At 38.2% G+C, this 19,842-nt stretch overlaps 3 protein-coding genes across 12 annotated transcripts in view; all 3 read left to right on the top strand.

Moving 5' to 3' along the window:
* The window catches only part of myh14 (myosin, heavy chain 14, non-muscle), a 38,672-nt gene extending 34,170 nt beyond the window's left edge, over positions 1 to 4,502 (top strand). For all 9 annotated transcript variants that reach the window (XM_034197199.1, XM_034197197.1, XM_034197196.1 and 6 more), the window contains one exon: positions 787 to 4,502. In XM_034197199.1, coding sequence (XP_034053090.1) covers positions 787 to 976 — 190 coding nt within the window. In that variant the 3' untranslated portion in view covers positions 977 to 4,502. The remainder of the gene's footprint in view (positions 1 to 786) is intronic.
* A 7,770-nt stretch (positions 4,503 to 12,272) lies between these two features.
* On the top strand, positions 12,273 to 15,055 carry si:ch211-120k19.1 (uncharacterized protein LOC563199 homolog). 2 transcript variants are annotated; one of them, XM_034197223.1, is made up of 6 exons: positions 12,273 to 12,344; positions 12,547 to 12,752; positions 13,210 to 13,529; positions 14,288 to 14,358; positions 14,446 to 14,475; positions 14,583 to 15,055. In XM_034197223.1, exons 3-6 carry the CDS (start codon positions 13,217 to 13,219, stop codon positions 14,700 to 14,702), a joined length of 534 nt encoding a protein of 177 aa, XP_034053114.1. In that variant the 5' UTR covers positions 12,273 to 12,344; positions 12,547 to 12,752; positions 13,210 to 13,216; the 3' UTR covers positions 14,703 to 15,055. The 2 variants fall into 2 exon arrangements, with proteins under 2 accessions (XP_034053114.1, XP_034053115.1); XM_034197224.1 differs by having other exon boundaries at positions 12,326 to 12,344; positions 12,569 to 12,752.
* A 180-nt stretch (positions 15,056 to 15,235) lies between these two features.
* rpl18 (ribosomal protein L18) lies at positions 15,236 to 19,734 on the top strand. Its single transcript, XM_034197161.1, has 8 exons — positions 15,236 to 15,244; positions 15,487 to 15,603; positions 16,259 to 16,345; positions 16,508 to 16,615; positions 17,348 to 17,446; positions 17,595 to 17,718; positions 18,581 to 18,650; positions 19,598 to 19,734. The coding sequence occupies exons 1-8, from the start codon at positions 15,236 to 15,238 to the stop codon at positions 19,671 to 19,673; spliced, it is 690 nt and encodes a 229-aa protein (XP_034053052.1). The 3' UTR covers positions 19,674 to 19,734.
* Positions 19,735 to 19,842: the final 108 nt, after the last annotated feature.

Raw genomic sequence — 19,842 nt, 5'->3', positions numbered from 1 at the left:
TCTTTTTCATTGATTTTGAACGACAACCATTAATGACTTAATTTTTAAGTAATGTCGAGAAACAATGCAAGCCATTTGCTGATTCCAGCTTTTCAAATTCACGAACGTCTGTTTCTAGTGTGTCATTTAGAGTTGGTCATTCCAACAAGTTGAAGTTTAACATGCAGAGGATTCTGAGGGAAAGTCGTTTTGCTGAATCCTGATGAAGACAAATTGGCCTTCAGCCTCTTTACAAAAACCACCAAATAAATAGATTTTGACTCTGTGGAAGTATGTGATCGACAAGCTGAGCACAGGTGGAACTGTTGTTTAATGGAAGGATTTCATATATCCCTTTCAAAAGAGAAAACACAATAATAGTATTTCTAGGACAAACAGAACAGAGTAGCTCAAAAAGTCTCAAAATGGCTTTATATCATCTAAAATGTGCTTTTCAAAATAAGGTGTTAGTTAGTAAGTGGACTAAATAATCAGTTTTGTCTTGCCTTCATATTAATTTAAAACAGTTAATATGTCTTGGGTGATTTGCAGAGTCAAGTAGAGCACTACAGTTTATAATAAAAAATAAACCTAAGAAAGCAAGGACCAGCTGTACACACTATGATAGTGTAGAATTCACATAGATAGACAAATACACACATGGTTATGAGAATCATTTTAGCTCAGAAATATCCTTTACACATAATGGTTATAGTGATATTGATGAAGATACGAGTAGTTTTACAGAGAAACACACTGGACTGTCACACAGCAGGACAAACTGTAACTCTGACTCTCCTTATCCAGGCGTGCTCCGTTGCCCCTGGCGATGCGTGGACGCAGAGCGCTGGTGGACGACCTCTCGTTGGAGAACTCTGACTCTGAGGAGCCTCCAGCCTCGCCGACCCCTTCCTCTGGACCCCCGGGGACCCCGACTCCCTCCTCTGAACACAGCATGGACCCCCCACCACCCTACAGCGTCAACAACGCAGAGTGACGCACCCATAGACTCAGTTACACATAGTACACACACACACACACACACACATTGGCCTCTCACAGCCTCGACTACTCAGGGGTGAAGGAGTGACACGCACATGACAACACTAGTTTATAAAAGTACATTTATGATGAATACATCAGGCGCTATATCTGTACAACAACCTCACTAAAAAGAAAGTCTGAAATGAGATTTTACAAAGAGGCAACTGGAGTTCATTTTGATTTTGTAACAGACTGTGACGTAAAGAAACAACATAACAAAGACTGGAAGTTTCTACATTACATCTCTGTAAAGCTCTTCTGAGAAACAAAACTATATTTCCCAGAGTTCCAAGGGGAAATTACTATCAAATAACTTCTTAATGCTGTACAGTAATTAGCAGAAAACATTATGGTGGTCTTTTACATGAGGGGGTATTTAAAAGATAAACCATGTTCAAACCTTTTGATAAGGATTTTATATATATATATATATATATATATATATATATATAAATATAAATAATCTGATTTCATACAGGGCTGCTGGAGGGTGATGATACAATCTGTATATGTGTTACAAAAAGTCAACAAGATAAGTCTTGTACACACATTTTAATATGACGGTTTTAAAAAAACATTAAATTAGTAATTTGAGATAATCTGGCAAACAGTTTGGGCTGGAAAAACAATGGCTGACTTTTTGGGTGAGTTAGCAAAAGAGAAATAGCATAGTAACTATTGTTTAATTCAACTTTTATTGTAAACGGTTGATCAGAAACTGGGGAGAAGTTCCATCTCATATAATCTAATACTCATATCATTTGTCAAAATTGTAAAAATGCAAACATTTGACCATAAAAAGCTGCATCAAAGTTTTAATAAATAAATAAATCTTCTTTCTGTAGATTAGAAACACTAGGTTGTTAGGCAAAGCTGTAGGTAGTATTGGTTTCTTTAACTAAAATCTTAACATATTGCTTCAGAAATGAGAATTTATATAATTTATATCCAAATGTAAATGTAAGTTATTTGACGGCTGGTTATTTTCTGTACGACTGTGCGTGTTGTGAGGAACTTAGTCTGATCATTACGCTCCTGCTGCAGTCTGCTTTACAGCATCGGCTCTCAGCTGTGAATTTGCATGAGAGAGCTTCCTGGTGGAGAAATGGTTTCCCTGGTTTAGGCCGTTTCTGGTGTATAAAATAAAAATGTATGGGTTGTCTACCGCAGCGACATAACTAGGAATAACCTGTGGAGAACTGTATTGGTGGATTATTCTTTTTATCCAAAGCAGAACAAATTGTGACATGGATCTTTTTTATTTTTTATCTTTTAGACTGATGAACACATCTCATTTTATTTTGACAAGCATCTTGTACATTGTAACTTTGATTTTCACTGATTATCTGTGTAAATTATCGATCAGACAAAGCTTTTGTGTTTAACCAAATGGTGGGCGTATGGATGAGAAAAAGGGACTTAAATAGGTAGTAATGTAGAGTAGATGAGAGTGTGGAGGCTGGGGAGGTTTTCTACTTTTCCTCAGTAGAATAAACTCAGTCTCTGCTCACAGTTCGTGTGCAGAGTAACTGAGCATGAGACTCGAGCCTTTTCCAATACTTAGTATTAGATTAAAAAATGACAATGGAGGCACTGAGGAATACATTTTTACGAAATGCAAGTTGAACAAAAAGTAGAATTTCTTTTTTACCCTGACCATTGACTCAAATTGACCCGTGTGTGTGGTGTCTTCCAGACACGAGCAGCTTGAGGACCCTGTTGTGAAACAGATATTGTTTTTGTGAAACCTGAATTCAAATACGTGTTTTCCTTTTGATAAAACATTTCCATTTTCCTCAGTATGTTTTATTTATTGTTTAACAGGTGGATTAATGGGCCTATTTTAATTGTATTGACCTTTATTTGCCACCTGTTTGCCTGTCACAGCTCTAAGGCTGTCCAGAATCAAATGCAATGTCTAGATTTGTGACTTCGACACAAGTTCCAATGTTTTAAATACATCATTTAACATTTTGGGAAATAAGCTTTCTTGTGGATAGTAGGACGGGAATGTTTGAAACCACTTTAAGGTCTGTACAATAAAGATATAGCGACAGCAAGCAACTGTTTACCTTAGCAACAAGCCTGGTAACATGGGTAAACAGCTAGCCTGGTTCGGACTAGCAGTAACTAAATCCACCTACAGCATCTCTAAAGGTCACTAATTAGCATGTATATCTATGTTAAAAAAGTATGTAAGCAGGGGCTCTAGGAAGTCACTGCGCACGGCCAAAAAGTATTCCAGCATTTGACTGAAAAATATAAACGCAGTTTGTTGCTTAACACCTTGTTGTTTTCTTTAATCCAACAGGATATAACATGACAACTGAGATTTAGAGATGCTGGTAGGTGTGATTTGTTTAACTCAGGCAGAGCTAGCTAACTGTAGTTTAGTGTGCTAAGCTCATTTAAAAGTAACTGGCTGTAGTTTCATATTTACCAAACAGACATGGGAATGACAATGATCTTCTGTTCTTACTCAAAAGAAACCTATTTCCCAAAAACGTGAAACCATTCCTTGTAATTATAAAGAATATACTGGTGGTTTGACTATTAATTGGCGCTAAAGAAAGATAAAGATAAATCCCAAATGTTGCTCTGAACGTTTTCTTTGCTTTCTGGTTGTTATACTAGATGGCAAAGGACTGATCCTGATGGTATTGACCGTGCAGTCGTTTTCGGTAATCAGGGTTGTCATCACTGCTCCCTTCCTCTTGTTTTAAATAAACAAGTGTTTATGTTAATTAAACCGCAATGCAAAACTAACACCTGCATATCGAGAACAATAAGCGCGTACAGGGCTAACGTCCTCGTATCCATCAGACATGTAAGGCATTTTTTTATTGTTTTGCCTTGCCAGGTTCACCTTGCTTCACAGTTAGTGAGAGCCGAGGTGAATAAAGATCAAGAAAGAGTTTGACTACTGACGACATATGTTTAAGCCCTATTAAAGGGTTTCATTTTGTATTTTCATTATGTACAATGTTATTTTAGCAATATGCAATTGATTTAGGTTGACGCTGTGTTTTTTATTTTAAGATAGCCTATTGTGTAAACGCTGCACTTTACACATTACAGAACATCATGTCTGCTGTCCGGTGGTAATTTAAAGAGGGCGAAATTAACCATAAAGCCAAATGAGCTGACATCACGTGTCAAAAACGACGCAATCTGTCACTCTGAACTGTTCATTTAAACGTCGTAATCTCAGAATGTCTTTCCAATGTATAAACGTGGCGCCGTCGCTCGCGCCTTGATAGACCGCAATCTGAAGACATTGAACCGTCCGCCTGTAGCAAGAGACGAGGCCGGTGTTTCTCTAAGGTGTGGTTTTTCTCTCTGTGTTTCCTTATGGCTACTGTGGAACTTGAAACATTTTGGGAAAAATGTGTTTTATTGTTTTAGCCTTTTTTTGTTTATGATGCTGTAATTATAAAACATCTGACTGGGTTAACTTTAATATATTTCGTTGGTTTTGATCTTTTGTGTTTCTGTGTGTTTCTTTGACAGCAGACTAATTTACTCAAGTACAGCATTATATTGGTTTTATTTAGTTCTTTACACAACATTTAAAGCAGCAGAAACAAAGAAAAGGAAGCACATTGTGAAGGAATCTAATCTCAATATGTATTATGAGCAAAAAGAGAAATAATGCAATTTACACAAACAAACAAAATAAGTAACCTAATTATACAACAAATACATTAATTTACTTCAATGTATACTGTTGAAGTAAAGCTCTTAAAGTTTTTGTTTTTTTAAATATAAATATATTTACATGGTCCTTTTGCGTTCTGCCAATAATACTTGTACGACATTTTTGCAGGACTTCTTCTTGTAATCCCCCCCCCCCCCACAAACACAAACACACTATAATACAGGAGTAATTAGCATTTCGATTTTGTTTATTGTTATTATAAATATTTGTCACCACTTTAAACATTTCATATTTAGGCAATCAAACTACTACTGTGAGCAACACACAAATCACATGGCACAAAAATCTGTTAAAAGCTTAAACGTATAAATACAAAAGGTTTGGTCCAAAAAGAGAACAATTAAATTGTTGATTTAGGATTTACTGTACATGATTAAATTAAATATTACAATGAAAGCATACGATTAATGCAATACAGAATACAGTGTCATTTTCTTTTTAAATAACACTAATAATATATATTAGTAATTTTACTTGATACTCATCTTGCAGCTTCTTCTTTTAAAATGTTTTTAGTATAATTACATAACCATATCTTTCCAGTGCACCTTCTTTTAAATAAATGATAAGAGCTAGGAGTCTGAAAGCTAATTACCCCAAAAAACTGCCTTAATATTACATCTTCATATTATTTCCACTTTCACTTACTCTATAATCTTTTGATGAATTTCAGTCATGAACTACCAATATTCAATATATTTTGTATCATTTGTATCTTTCAAATACAGGGGGGAAAATGTGTTTACTACATGCTTGGATCTTTTGTCAATAATTAGCATTAAGCATTAAGACTTTTTTATGCCGTCAGATTTTCTTTTAAATATAAAGAAACCTCCCCATGATTATTTAAGAGACACAATGTCCCCTCTAAAAAACTGCTATAAAACATTTTATATCAATATGATTTTTTACTTTCTCTGAGTTCTATTTCTAATAATATAACACAACCAAAATGATTAAAAAGAAAAGATAATGATGTTTTCCTAGCAGTTTGGTGACCTCCTGTCCTTTAAGATGTCAGTGAACAGCCAGTCATCCTCATGTGGCGGTGTTTGTATAGGACGGTGCTCTGGAATATGAAGTGGGACAGGGAATGACTGAGCAATTCCCTCAAATGGTATAAAGTTTTGGTTATTTTCACAATTTACCAGCATACAGGGACTCTCCTCCTGGGGACGCTGGTACGTCTGAAGCTCTGAGGCGTTGTATTGGTAGCCAATTAATGTGGATGTTGGGAGCTGGGCGATATTTGTCTCTTGGTTTGCCTTAAAATTGTTAAACTGTTTCTCATCAGCGACTTCATTTTGTCTCTGTGCCTGCAAGCTCCACTGGAAGTTGTTTATGGGCAACGCCTGATCCCCATGATAACTGTATCTGTACTTGCCTGTCTCACCGTATTCATCCTCCACCTCAGAGCTTCTGAACATATCTGACTGATCTGCAAGTCCAACATCATCAGCACCGACTTCCTGCCCAGAGTCACCTTGGCAGGCACAGATACTTTCAAAATAGGCCTCGACATCCATGCAGCCTCCGAAGTCTTGACTGCCAACACTGAAAAGATCCATGATATCTGCCCACTGACTCTCTGAAATATCAGCGATGCTCCTCTGGGCCTGAGGGGAGATGTCTGTGAACATCTGGATTGAGAAGTCGCACGACGAGTCCAGAGGCAGAGGAGAGAGAGAAGGAGAGATGTCTGTGTTTTGGTTGAAGTGGATGAAGCCAGAGTCCTGCTGAGTTGAGTCTTCAGAGGAGTTGTTGGCTGACTCCAGCTGACTTTCACCGTTGTAGCACTCAGAATATAAGAGCTCTTCCTCGTGGTGATAGTCTGTGCCTTGTTGGGAGCCCATATGTAATAATGATGATGATAGGGGAATGTCTTTTTTCTGTCTTTCTTTGCTGTTGTTCTTCTTTTTAGCGTTGCAGGTGGTGGGCTGTGATTTGGGATGTCTCTTCCAGAGGGGTCCTGAATCCTGCTGCTTCTTTTCACTGATTTCAATGTTAGTGAACATGTTGCTTTTAGATTTAGAGATGCCTTCTGTGTGAGCGCTGCATTTATCTGGCTCTGGTAGATCACCACCTTGAGCTGGGCTCCCTGACCGGTCAGCTGTCTCTGGTTTCTGTGATGTTGGAGAGGATGTGGTTTTTTCTTCTTCCTCATGACAAAGAGAAGATGCCAGCCGGTGGTTTGCTGCTTCTATGTCTGCAAACTTTCTGTAAAGAGACAGACGAGGAGAAAGATCAAACATTGAACCACAGCAATTTTAATGTAATCATAAAAAACTGTTTTAATGTTGATGGATAAAAGCTTTTTTGCTCTTTGGAAATATTACTCATGTTTGCACGTTAACATGACGCTACATCCAGTTTACCACAAAGACTATAAAACCAATTGTCCTACAGAACAATCTGCCATCCAACAACACGTTTTTAAAAAAGTGTTCTAGACGACATTTTGTGGTTTTACCATGGACTATATAAAGGTTTTACAGGGAGTTATGTGTTACCTGGGTACAGTGACTTTCTTTTGTTTTATGATTTTATAAGTCTGCGTGGCTTGATCTTATAATACTCACCGTACAGATAACACAGTTGTATGAAGCTTATAATTCTTGGCAAACATGTAAAAAAGCATATTTCCAGAAATGTCAAACTTTGACATTAAAATGAAGCAATTTCTACTTGTGAGACATCTTCAAAAAGAGATACTCTGATAGGTAGCCAACACACCTCTGGATCATGTTTTGCAGGAAGCGCCGGTGGTTGACCTGACGTTTGGACGGCCGGTTCTTCCTGGGCTTCTGAAGAGTCCTCATCATGTGACCCGCTGCTGAGGTCACAAAGGTGTAGAGGTCACGACCCCACGGGACGCCTCGCTCCAGCCCGGGCTCCAGAGTCACAGAGAGGAAGGGTCGCATGGCTGCAAGAGAGAGAGAGCGGGGCTAGAGTGAGAAAGAGACACAAGGACATAAGGACATTAAAGGTCCCATGTCATGGCCAGTTCTACTCATCATAATTCCATTGTTGAGGTATACTAAAATTGATTTATATTGTGCAATTTTCCAAAATCGCATTAGTTTATCATACATCTCTGTATAGTTGTGTATTCACTCTCTGTCCTAAACGGCTTGTTGGAGCTCCAGCCCCCCCCCCCTCCCTATGAGCCCAGTGGCCGTCTGCGAGACAGCGAGACACAGCGAAACCCAGCCCGAACACACACACACCCGCAGCCTGGCTGGGAGTTTGTGTGTGTGTGTGTGCTCACACACCGACTCACAGCCTCGCTGCGTCCCGCCGTCTCAGGGAGGAGAAATCGGCGGAGCTGCAGCTGAGAAGAGAAGAGTGTGTGTGAGGAAGTCCGCGGATTGGTCCATTTGGACCAATCCACGGACTTAACGTAACAGCACCACGGATTGGTCCATTTGGGTATGGGCACGTCACTGTACCCAGGAAGAAAAAGAGAAATCTCCAACGAGGCGTTCTGGGGCAGCATAGACAGGTATGTTCTGTGTACTTTGAGGGTTTGTGACTTTGCAGACCGTTTACATGCATAAAAACCTTCATAACACACAAGGGGACGGGTAATAACCGGAAAAATATTACATTAGCACTTCTTTATTAAATATTATGAATATGTCTTTATTATCAGGCTATGTTCCAGAATCATTCAAAGTAGCAGTGATAAAACCGCTTCTTAAAAAGCACAACCTCGATCCAGAGGTTTTAGCCAACTATAGACCTATTTCTAATCTTCCGTTCCTCTCAAAAATTATTGAGAAAGCAGTCGCAAAACAGCTGTGTGATTACTTAAAAAACAATGATTTATTTGAAGATTTTCAGTCTGGCTTTAGAACATATCATAGCACAGAGACAGCTCTGGTTAAAGTTACAAATGACCTTCTAATAGCCTCAGACAAAGGACTTGTCTCTATTCTTGTTTTGCTCGACGTCAGTGCCGCATTTGATACTATCGACCATGACATCCTATTGCAAAGACTAGAGCACTTAGTTGGCATACAGGGAACTGCTTTAGACTGGTTTAGGTCCTATCTATCTGAACGCTCTCAATTTGTGTGTGTCAACGATTAATCTTCCATGCAAACCAAAAGTTAGCCATGGGGTGCCACAGGGCTCAGTGCTGGGACCTATTTTGTTCACATTATATATGCTTCCGTTAGGCAATATTATAAGGAATCATTCTGTACAATTTCATTGTTATGCGGATGATACTCAACTATATTTATCAATCAAGCCTGATGAAATTAATCATCTAAATAAAATTCAAGACTGCCTTAAGGACTTAAAAACGTGGATGACCTTATATTTTCTTATATTAAACACGTCCAAAACTGAAGTTATTGTACTTGGCCCAAAGACTCTATGAAACAATCTAAAGATACTAACTATGGATGGCATTCATTTGGCCTCCAGTGAGACTGTAAGGAATCTTGGTGTTATATTAGATCAGGATTTATCCTTTAACTCCCACATCAAAAATTAATCTCAAGGACCGCCTTCTTTCATCTACGTAACATAGCAAAAATCAGGCATATCTTGCCTCAAAACGATGCAGAGAAACTAGTCCATGCATTTGTTACTTCAAGGCTGGATTATTGTAACTCTTTATTATCAGAGTGTACCAATAAGTCAGTTAAGTCGCTTCAGCTGATTCAAAATGCTGCAGCACGTGTACTACTAACCAGAGTTAGGAAAAGGGACCTGTTCTCCTGTTCTGGCTGCCTTACACTGGCTCCCTATAGAACACAGGATATAATTTAAAATTCTTCTTCTCGCCTACAAAGCCCTTAATGGGCAGGCGCCATCTTACCTTAAAGAACTCATTATACCCTACTGTCCAACTAGGGCATTGCGTTCCAAGAATGCAGGGTTGTTGCTTGTTCCTAGAGTCTCTAAAAGTACAATGGGAGCCAGAGCCTTTTCTTATCAAGCTCCACTTTTGTGGAATCAGCTTCCAGTTTGTGTTCGGGTGGCAGACACCCTATCCGTTTTTATGAGTGCGCTTAAGACCTTCCTTTTTGATGAAGCTTATAGTTAGGGCTGATTAGATTCAGCCCCTAGTTTTGTTGCAAGGCTTAGTTTGTCGGGGGACACCTTACTTCTTCCTTCTCTCTGTCTGTACCTGTGTACTCTCATGTTCCGAATAACCCAGCTTCCCCAAATTTCTTTTTGGTATCTATCTACGCCGGGATCCTGAATCGTGACTGATCTTGTTGCTGCGGTCCTGTGTCCTGGATCCTGAGTCCTGGATCCTGTGTCCTGGCTGAACCTGTCACTGTGGTCCTGCCTGACTTTCATCATACTACTTCCCTGATGGCTCCCATAGGATTGTTGACATCCTCGTGGATTCATCTTATTATAGACACATGCATTTCCAAACATTTGGTGTACCTATTGCACGTCTGTCCGTCCTGGGAGAGGGATCCCTCCTCTGTTGCTCTCCCTGAGGTTTCTCCCATTTTACCCTTTAAACTGTGGGGTTTTTCCTTCTTTGGAAGTTTTTCCTTGTACGATGTGAGGGTCCAAGGACAGAGGGTGTTGTATTGTCATACTGATATTCTGTACAAACTGTGAAGTCCACTGAGACAAATGTAATATTTGTGATATTGGGCTATATATAAATAAACATTGATCGATTGATTGACATGGGACCTTTAAAGGATTAGAAAAGTGAGAAAAGACAACATTTTGTTGCAAATTATATAGAGGTGAAATGCACTTTAAGTTATTTAACATGAGGAATATGTTAGGAATGTATCTCTTTCAAATTCCTAATATTAAATAACATGTATAATGCATTCATTAGTGCCAATAAACTAAAGCAGCCTATCCAGCACAATGTAGCACTCTTGGAAATAAAACCGTTTTTAAATTGTACAAACGTAACTACAATATGGGTACTTGCACTTGTAAATACATTTGTATGCTACTTAATACTCCTCAGTGCTCAATTAAAAGGTGTAATTGTAATTTGAACAGTTAATTTATTTCACAGTTACTATGCAGATAAAGCAATTATATACACAACCTGAGTTTCTAAAATACAATGCAATGCTCAAAGGTATTCTGCTCAACAGTACAATATATGAATAGAAAACTGCTTCACCTCAACCAGCTGCAAAATTAAATGCTGCTTACATATTAATGGCAAGACTAATCTAATAATATAAATAGTTAAAAATATAACACCAATAGTAGCTGTTTTCTGCACAATTTGACTTTCAATTTAAATGTTATGCTAATAAAAATGCACTTTGTCTTAACATATTGAATGCAGGATTTAAAATAAAATCATTTTTAAAATAACAATATTCTTCTCTAATAACTGACACAGAGGATTGATCAATTAGACACATACAATAATTGCAGTTTGTTATGTTTAGTTTTGTTCAGCTTCATCTCCATAAAAAATCAAATCACTTGTACCTTATTCCTCGTCAGCTGCTGTGTGTCTTCTATCTTTGCAATCTGCACTGAGGACTGAACCCTCCTCTGTCAGGCTGCCTCAGAGAGAAGGAGGTGGTCATTTCATTGTTTATGTATGTCTTTGCAGGTCTGTGTGCGCAAATGAAGTCAAGTGACACAAACGCTCAATTCAAATGCACACATTCCCCCTTTTCCCCTCCCCAGCAGCATGAATAGAAAACAACTTGACAAATTGATAGTGGAAGAGGAAGTGAGACACGATGAGAGGCTCTGAAAAGAAAGAGGCAATTATCTGAGAAGTCAACCGCTCGTGGAGTTGTGGGCACGCGTGTCCATTGTGTGTCGCACCAAAGGCAGCTTGTTAAATACAGCGACACACGAACACACCAGTTGAGCCAGTTAACAAGCTCTTAATTGATCAGCTTAAACTCTGGCTCTAATTATCACATTCTCAGAGGGAAGAGCTAAGATGGTTGCTAGTGGCTTTAATTGACCTTTGCAATTCAATAGCACACCTTCCATGTACAGAGTTTTACATATCTATGGAAGCAGGTGGGCGGAGAGAGGCTAGCATTTGCACTCAAATTAAAAAAAATGTTTTGCTTTCATGGTTTTACTAATTAAAACTGACCTCATCCTGAGTTTCAGTTGAGTGTGATGTGGTGTTACTCTCACATCCAGAATACCATTGAGATATCTATGTTTCTTGTTACTGGTTAACTGTCTTATTTAAATGTTATATAAAATATGGAAAGAGCAACATGTGACAACATTGACTCAGATATACAGTCTCATCGCAGTGTAGAAAGGTTATTAAATATTGTATTATCTGCCTTTTATTGTTCTAACTTTTATAGATAGGGATAGGGGAGGACTGGCATTCACTTTTCTGGTATTTTCAAAACATCAATTCAAGAATAATCCAAATAAATTCACTGACTATCATAACACAAGAAGACCCTGTATTCTCAAATACCTTTCTGGCCTTTTTGATTCCACAAGTCCATGGCAATTTACCCAAAGCACAGAAACTGAGGAGTGGCATTTGGCCTATTTATAGAGACACCAGCACATGTGCTTCTGACCAGAGAGCTGCAAAGCTCACTGTCTGCTGTGGTCTCCACTTCAACTCTTCCCCAAGTGACACAAATCTGTGGTAAGTTGATGTTATGTGTCTACATGTATGACTCAAATGGCTTTCGGTACAATATAGGCCATACACAAATATGTGTGCAATGGACACTAAGGAAGCTTCAGTCAGTTTTTGTGCATAAGTAACTGTACAGTATAGCTTGTCAGGATGTATTTTCCACAACCTCTCTGTCTGCTGCTGTTCCTCACATATGTTGTTTTCTCAGATTCTTCTCTGGGCTGATACAGGTCTTATCACACTTTCTGTGGCTGGTGGCAGAACTTTGACCCCGTGAGAAGACCTCAGCCCCTCCCCCTCTGGTCCAACAGAACCAATCAGAGAGGAGCTCTGAGTGTCTTTGGCCCTGGTGATATAAGGAGAGGGTCAGAAGCTTATTATACATCCATGGTCAGAAGAGCTATATTCTGAAAGGTACGTTTATAGGCTACTTATTGGGTATTGTAATAGTCATAACTTAGAGTGGTTCAAGACACAGCAATTACCATTTTAGATATGCCATTTAAATCACTATAAGTGAGTGATCATCATCATTTTGGCCATCTCACATTTAAAAAATGGTAGCCTATTTAAACTTTATTTAACCAGAGTCCTAGATAATTTCAATGTAGCCTACCTTAATAAAAACAGTTGTGTTGTAGGCTAGCATTTTCTTTACTAAAATAAGATTTTGAATGCAGGGATTTTACCTGTATTTTTTACAGTGTATAGTGCCAATTTTACAAGATCTGAATAGCCTACTTCTTCTACTCCTGAAAGTAAAACAATTCGACGAAATGAATATCAGCAAAGCCTTCCTTGCTAATAAATATGTCCATATTGTGAAGCAGTCTTGCCTAGTGGGTTTATTGTGTTTTGTTGACTCTGGCAGGAACACCATGCGGCGGGTCTGGGCTGTGTTCAGGGCTCACCCTTACGTCGGGAACGTGCTCGGCTACACCGCGCTTTTCGCCTCGGCCGACGTCATACAGCAGAGCGTGCTGGGGGGGGAACACGCGAGACCCGGCATCGACTGGTGTCAGACCGCTCGTGTGGCCACTGTGGGGTTCTGTTTCCATGCCAACTTCAACTACTTCTGGCTGCGGGCGCTGGAGCGCGCGCTGCCGGGGGGCGGGATCAGGGCGGTGACCGGGAAGGTGGCGGTGGATCAGATGGTCGCTGCCCCGCTCACCATCAGTGCCTTTTATATCGGTGAGTGTGTCACAAAGCGTATTAAAGTCCAAACATTTATCCATTTATTTATCCCATCTATTTGACCCCTAATGACCCAGCCGGTGTAATGGTGCAGATTGCAGAGGTTTTACAATTGTATGGCTTTATTGGCACATGCACAATGGCTGAAGCATAGTTTTGGCAATTAAAATCTTAGCATTGAAAGTCCCAGTAAATCAAATGAATTACAGTACATATACATTTCCTCCTCTCTCTGTATTGTAAAATGGGAACTCCTTTCTGTTATTAAATCCCATTTAATCTGAGGGTTACATGTGGCCTATTTTATTCTAAAAACACTGATTTGCTATTGTTATAAATATAATACTTGGGGAAAATGCTAAAGTAAATATAGTAATTGCGCATTTATTATTGCACATGTTGCTCTATGTTGATTGAATGTTTGACTGCATTTGACATGTTTGCATGTTCAGCTGACCCGCTGGCTCTTTTGAAGATTGAATTGAAGATTACCATTTGTTGTTTATAATTTATCTGGATTATTCTAATGTTTTTTTCCATTAAATGTTAGGAAATATATTCAAAAATGAAGCTTATGTGAAATAGTATTGCATTTTTAACCACACATTTTACCATATCAAAAAGAAAACATTAAATCTGAAGTAGGCCTAATATTTAATAATGAGAGGGTTTGAACAATGCTCACACATCATGTGTTTTGAACGATGGATCCATCAAGGAGTCAGTCAAATATTTAACAGACATCTCTTCTTCAGGTTTAAGTTTACTAGAAAACAAGGATGACGTGTTTGAAGACTGGAGACAGAAGTTCTGGACCTCTTATAAGGTATTCATACAGTTTCCCTCATTTCAATATTTATTCCTCAGAAGAAATACATCTTTCTGTCACTTATCTATTGATCTTTCTCTCTAGACTGGAGTGATATATTGGTCAATAATGCAGGTGAAACATCCTTTTATTCCCTATATCATTGTTTACTTTCTGGCTACATATTCAAATAATGTACATGCTGATATGTAACAATATTTCCATCTCTTCCACCATCGCAGGCAGTGAACTTCACCCTGGTTCCTCCTGTGGCTCGCACAGTGTTTCTGGGAGGCATCGCGCTGACTTTCACCATCTTCCTGTGTCACCTCAGACAGCAGAGTGACAACAAACTTGAATAAACCTGAGATCCTCAACTCCATGACGAATGTTTTTGTGTGGAACAACTGTGACATTAAAACGTTTTTTGAGGGCAGGATTGGGTGTCAAAGTTATACTGAGAAAACAAGGGAAGGAATACATAGAAATATGTGGTAATTCCAAATTGGGACATTTCTAGAAAATAAGATAAAGGTCACATCTCTGGGAAACAGCTGATTAGCATATGGATTATTGTTCAGCTGTAGTTTGTTTCTTGTTTAAACAGTATAGTATCAAAATTGTATAATATTGTACAAAGAGTTTTAATCATGCTATTAATATGTAATGATCCTTTAACTGTTTAAGTATGTCTTACTGGAATAATGTTATTGATGCTGCATTACATATTTAACCAATAAAAAAATAACAATTTTAAAATTATTTTCGTGTTGTCTTCTCAAAACAATTTAAGAAAATAGTATAATCGTTTAAATATCTCCTTTTGTCATAAACAGCCTGACACTGAACCTTATATTTGTGTAGCCTCTTACTGCAAATTGTTTTGTTTAGTTGAATGCGGACAGTATCTAACCATTTTGTCCTTATTTTAGCCATATTTTACTTTTGTAAAATGAAACTCTTGAGGAAATTACCATCTTATATTATGTTATTTATCTATTACATTACATTTAAACAACAAAAGCAAAGTATAAACTTACTGTTAAACACTATCACCTGCATTTTTGTATAATAAATGCATACTCAAATATAATACCCTTCCTGATAATAGCTCTTATGTGTGCAAGTAGGTCTCTGCACCACTAGAGGCGCTGTCATAAAAAGCCCGTCCTCTGTAACCAATCAGAGACCCGAGATTTCAGCCCAGTGTTTATCGCGAGACCTCGGCTCTTCCTTTTCCCTTTTCGCCCTGAGCCCAAGATGGTAGGTACTGCTAGTAGAAAATGAAAAATACAAAAGCTTGATTATCCACGATCATCCTATGAATTAAAACATCTCATGTTTGTTACGACAGGCTGTACTTGTTGTAAACATAATGAACGTTACAGTCTTGCCATGATTTCGTGATATTTGACTATGTAAACGATATTAGCTTACCCTTTTGGTGCCGATGTTCAGGCAGCCGGTCCACGCATTGACTGTTCAAAAACGGGCTCTAAAAGTGCTTCATAATGCAAAGTATTGTCTTCAGCTATACATTTCTAGTTCACCAACGTTATCGTTTGTTACCAAATGTAAAATTAAGCCACAATTTAAAGTTGAGTTGTTTACACTGGCTATCGTGTTAGCATTTAGCTGTGTAGTGTCAACGTGTGAAACGGCCTGCAATAACATTAGGTGTTTTTCTGCTTCATTTAACAATATGAAAGTGACTGTTTTTGTGTACAAGTTGTGCTCATAGTATAACATTGTGTTTTAATGGCAGTCATAGAAGTGCAATGCAAGTTTAGCAATGGAGACTGCTATAGATGCTATAGTTTCCCCATATCCGTTACATAATGAACTAAAACACCCTGATCTGCTTGTTAATGCATTACTCTTTGATATTCTATTAATGCGTTTCTGTTGACTTTTCTAGGGAGTTGACATCAGACACAACAAGGACCGTAAGGTACACAGGAAGGAGCCTAAGAGCCAGGATATCTACCTGAGGCTCTTGGTCAAGGTAATATACTTTTACACGTTGTGATTGACTCATTTCAAAAGCACCACATGTATTTATTTCCATCTTGGTTGGCACTGTAAATTCTGTGTAGGTATTCTGTAAATCTTAACTGCTGTAGTCTGATCTTTCATGATCTCTAACTATCCTGTTGTCTTCTTACAGTTGTACAGGTTCCTTGCCCGTCGTTGTAATGCTCCTTTCAACAAGGTCATCCTGAGGAGGCTTTTCATGAGCAGGACCAACAGGCCCCCGATCTCCATCTCCCGCCTGGTCAGTCTGTCGTCTTTCAACCTGTCTAATCACCAATGAATCCTATCATTAGTTGTAGACTAACATTTGAATCATCACAATGTCAACTTGTACGATAAACATATCAAACAACACTCAGGGATATGGTTTATATATATTTTTGGGGATAACATGTGGTTAGGAAATGGGTACATGTGTTATTACTCAATGATTCCTTTTTTTACATTGGTACCTTTTTTGTATTCAGTTCACCTCTCTGTCCAATAATGTGAAATTATTTCCTGTAATTTGTTTAAAGCAATTTGTTGTATTTCAGCTGAAAGGCAGTGCTGGGTACACTTTAATAAATACACTTCAAGTACCGGTAGTAGTGCTATCACTCTTATTGTGAGGTGAAGTTTTGGTACATTTGGATTTGGACAACTTGTTTTCTTGGAGTCTGTTCTGCTTTCCAATGGCTCTGAATTCTGTGTGAAAATGGATGTTGTTAACACCTTTGGGTAAAACTTAAGTCAGTGTTAATACCCATATGGCTTTTATTTTTGCCTCAACACTTGATACGGGAATGTTAAGAAGTGGTGGTCAACTTGAAATAAATTGTACACGCGATGTCATTCGTGTAATGCAGCCAATAACTGCTTTCATGATATTGCCCAGATTAGATGTCCTAAAGTTGAAAGTGTATAAGACCTGTTGTTCATACATGTGATTGTGTGTGTGCTAAATATCTAACATTTCTTCTATTGAATCTAGATCCGTAAGATGAAGATGCCTGGCCGCGAGAACAGAATCGCTGTCATTGTGGGATCAGTCACTGATGATGTCAGAATTCAGGATATCCCCAAGCTCAAGGTAACCTCTCTTTTTAGAATGGCAGACTTCAACCCTTACATTGTGGTTTTCTCTTTAAAAACATCAAGTAGTGCAATAAGCATCTTGCCTTAATGCTGTGATGTTACCTGTGAAAGGCTCTGAGATTGTCCTGTTTCTCCTGCCACAGATCTGCGCTCTGAGGGTGACCGATGGCGCCCGCCGCAGGATCCTGAAGGCAGGCGGTCAGGTGATGACCTTTGACCAGCTGGCTTTGGCTTCTCCCAAAGGACAGGGCACAGTGCTGCTGTCAGGTAAATAAACAGATTGAATTCATAATAACCATGATGCAATTGGAGAAGAGGTTGTAAGCAGTAAATCTTCCATTGCTGCCTTTAGTTCACATATCTACTGTAGTTAGGCATGATTTAGTTTCATTGGGTAAACACTTTTAACAGAAGTGTGGTGATGCTATTATGATAAGAACTCTCCATCAATGAGGAAAGCAGGCTTTTATCTATATTTACTGATGGGCAATTAATCACCGCTTAAACATAATAATGGGTTTTGTTTATTTGTTTTTGTGGTCATTTTGTCAGACTAAAGAGACCCTCATATCTTATCATCTTCTGTATGACCTCTGTTTAGGCATAAGGTGTTAAGTATTGACACATTTGAAACTGCCAGCATTGGGTGACAATGTTATATCTATGGAAAACATAATTTGGTGCATTAGTTGGGAATTAATCAATCTTTATATTCATCTTTTGGAGATGAGACATGTTTTGTGTTATCAGACTATTTTCTTGTCATGTGTTTTCCTTGCTAACCAACGATCTAGAAATATTCAGCTGTAGAATTGCTCACATTAGATTAAATCTCTTTGGACGTCTATATGGCATTCATAATGCTGAACACAAAGAAGTGAGGCTAGATTGCTAAAAATGCCATTTATCACAAATAAAATAGGAAAGCAATAATGCGGCAAATGGAATTGCACATTTTTAATCAGCTTATGTGCAACAGAAACTATTTTGTAATATTATAATCTCTGCTATTAGGAGGTGAAAGTGTTAAGAATTACAGTTATGAATGGCGGTGTGGAAATACTTTTTAGTAATGATCTTTTGAATGCTGTATTTGCTTTAAATCCTAAACCGCTGTCTTTTTCTTCAGGACCCCGTAAAGGCAGAGAGGTATACAGGCATTTCGGAAAAGCCCCTGGAACTCCTCATGCCCACACCAAGTATGTATACAGTTCATGTGAACACAGAAAAACAGAACAAAATGTTCAAGTTTGGGTGTCTAAACAAATAATTGTTATACACTAGTATTTAAAATAGTCTGATACCAGTTTACTATTGTATTCTCATGGAAATTGCACTCTGGAAAGTGGGGTTAACGTATTCAGCTTTTGTTGTCTGTCTGTCGTCATCCTGCCATAGTTTCACTAGTTGTCTGATATTCTGGTCAATGTTGTTGTATACATCATTTGTAGTAGTGGATTATATTTTACACATTATAGGTAGTAACAGAACTAATGTACACAAAAAAATCACAAGAAACTCGATGCCTCCTTAGTATAAAAAGAGTTTCAATCGTTGCCTAGTAAAACGGAGTAGCAATTAGCACTCGAGGCAAAACTGTGTTTAATGATGACTCTTAAACCCTTTAACAGATAGTGAGATTAAAACAAACTAAATGCACTTTGAAGGTTATTATAAGCGCCAGGCCAAACGTAGGTAAACTGTTGCTTAAATTAATCATTATGAGCAGTAACATTTTCCTTTTTAAACGTATTCGTTATGGAACCAAACAATTGTAATTGCCATCCTCTGATAGCAACACTGCAAAATGTTTTAGTTCTCCTTTGTGGACTTGCTAAAAGAAGGCTGTGAAAGGCCCTCATTTTTACTTGTTTGTAAGCGCTTTGAGCACCAGGAAAAGTGCTTTATAAATGTAATGTGTTATTATTATTATTATTTTACATAGACAAAAAGTATTTCTGACTGGTAAATAAAATGGGTACCAAGGAAAATAATTGATACAAGGCATAATGTTTTTCAATGTGTTGTTCCAAGTGAAAAGTTAATGCAGCAGAATTTAGACTTAATTATAGCCAATTTGTTATATTTATCTATAAACATGTTTAATGAATACATACTAAACTTGATTTTATTTATTTTCCTCCAGACCCTACATTCGCTCCAAGGGCAGGAAGTTCGAGAAGGCTCGTGGTCGCAGAGCCAGGTGTGGCTACAAGAACTAGTCTGTGTCTTTGTTTTCCATGCAATCTGATACAAAATAAACGGTCGACTGTACGAAATGAATATGTCTTGTGTTTTTTATTGGACAACCTGCACATCCTGGCAAATAAATATATCACACACTGACGTTAATGATAAAATGAAACGTTCAACAACACAGCGGCAGAGGAC

The sequence above is a fragment of the Gymnodraco acuticeps genome, unplaced genomic scaffold (genome assembly GCF_902827175.1).
Source record: "Gymnodraco acuticeps unplaced genomic scaffold, fGymAcu1.1, whole genome shotgun sequence".
Lineage (NCBI taxonomy): Eukaryota > Metazoa > Chordata > Actinopteri > Perciformes > Bathydraconidae > Gymnodraco > Gymnodraco acuticeps.
The sequence above is the reverse complement of the archived record's forward strand: the minus strand, read 5'-3'. Positions and strand labels throughout refer to the sequence as shown.

Coding starts and splice junctions, on each gene's coding strand:
- si:ch211-120k19.1 (XM_034197223.1), top strand. CDS start 13,217: ATGCGGCGGGTCTGGGCTGTGTTCAGGGCTCACCCTTACGTCGGGAAC. Junction 14,359..14,445: donor AGTTCTGGACCTCTTATAAG/GTATTCATACAG, acceptor CTTTCTCTCTAG/ACTGGAGTGATATATTGGTC. Junction 14,476..14,582: donor TATATTGGTCAATAATGCAG/GTGAAACATCCT, acceptor CCACCATCGCAG/GCAGTGAACTTCACCCTGGT.
- rpl18 (XM_034197161.1), top strand. Junction 16,616..17,347: donor CGATCTCCATCTCCCGCCTG/GTCAGTCTGTCG, acceptor TATTGAATCTAG/ATCCGTAAGATGAAGATGCC. Junction 17,719..18,580: donor GGGCACAGTGCTGCTGTCAG/GTAAATAAACAG, acceptor CTTTTTCTTCAG/GACCCCGTAAAGGCAGAGAG.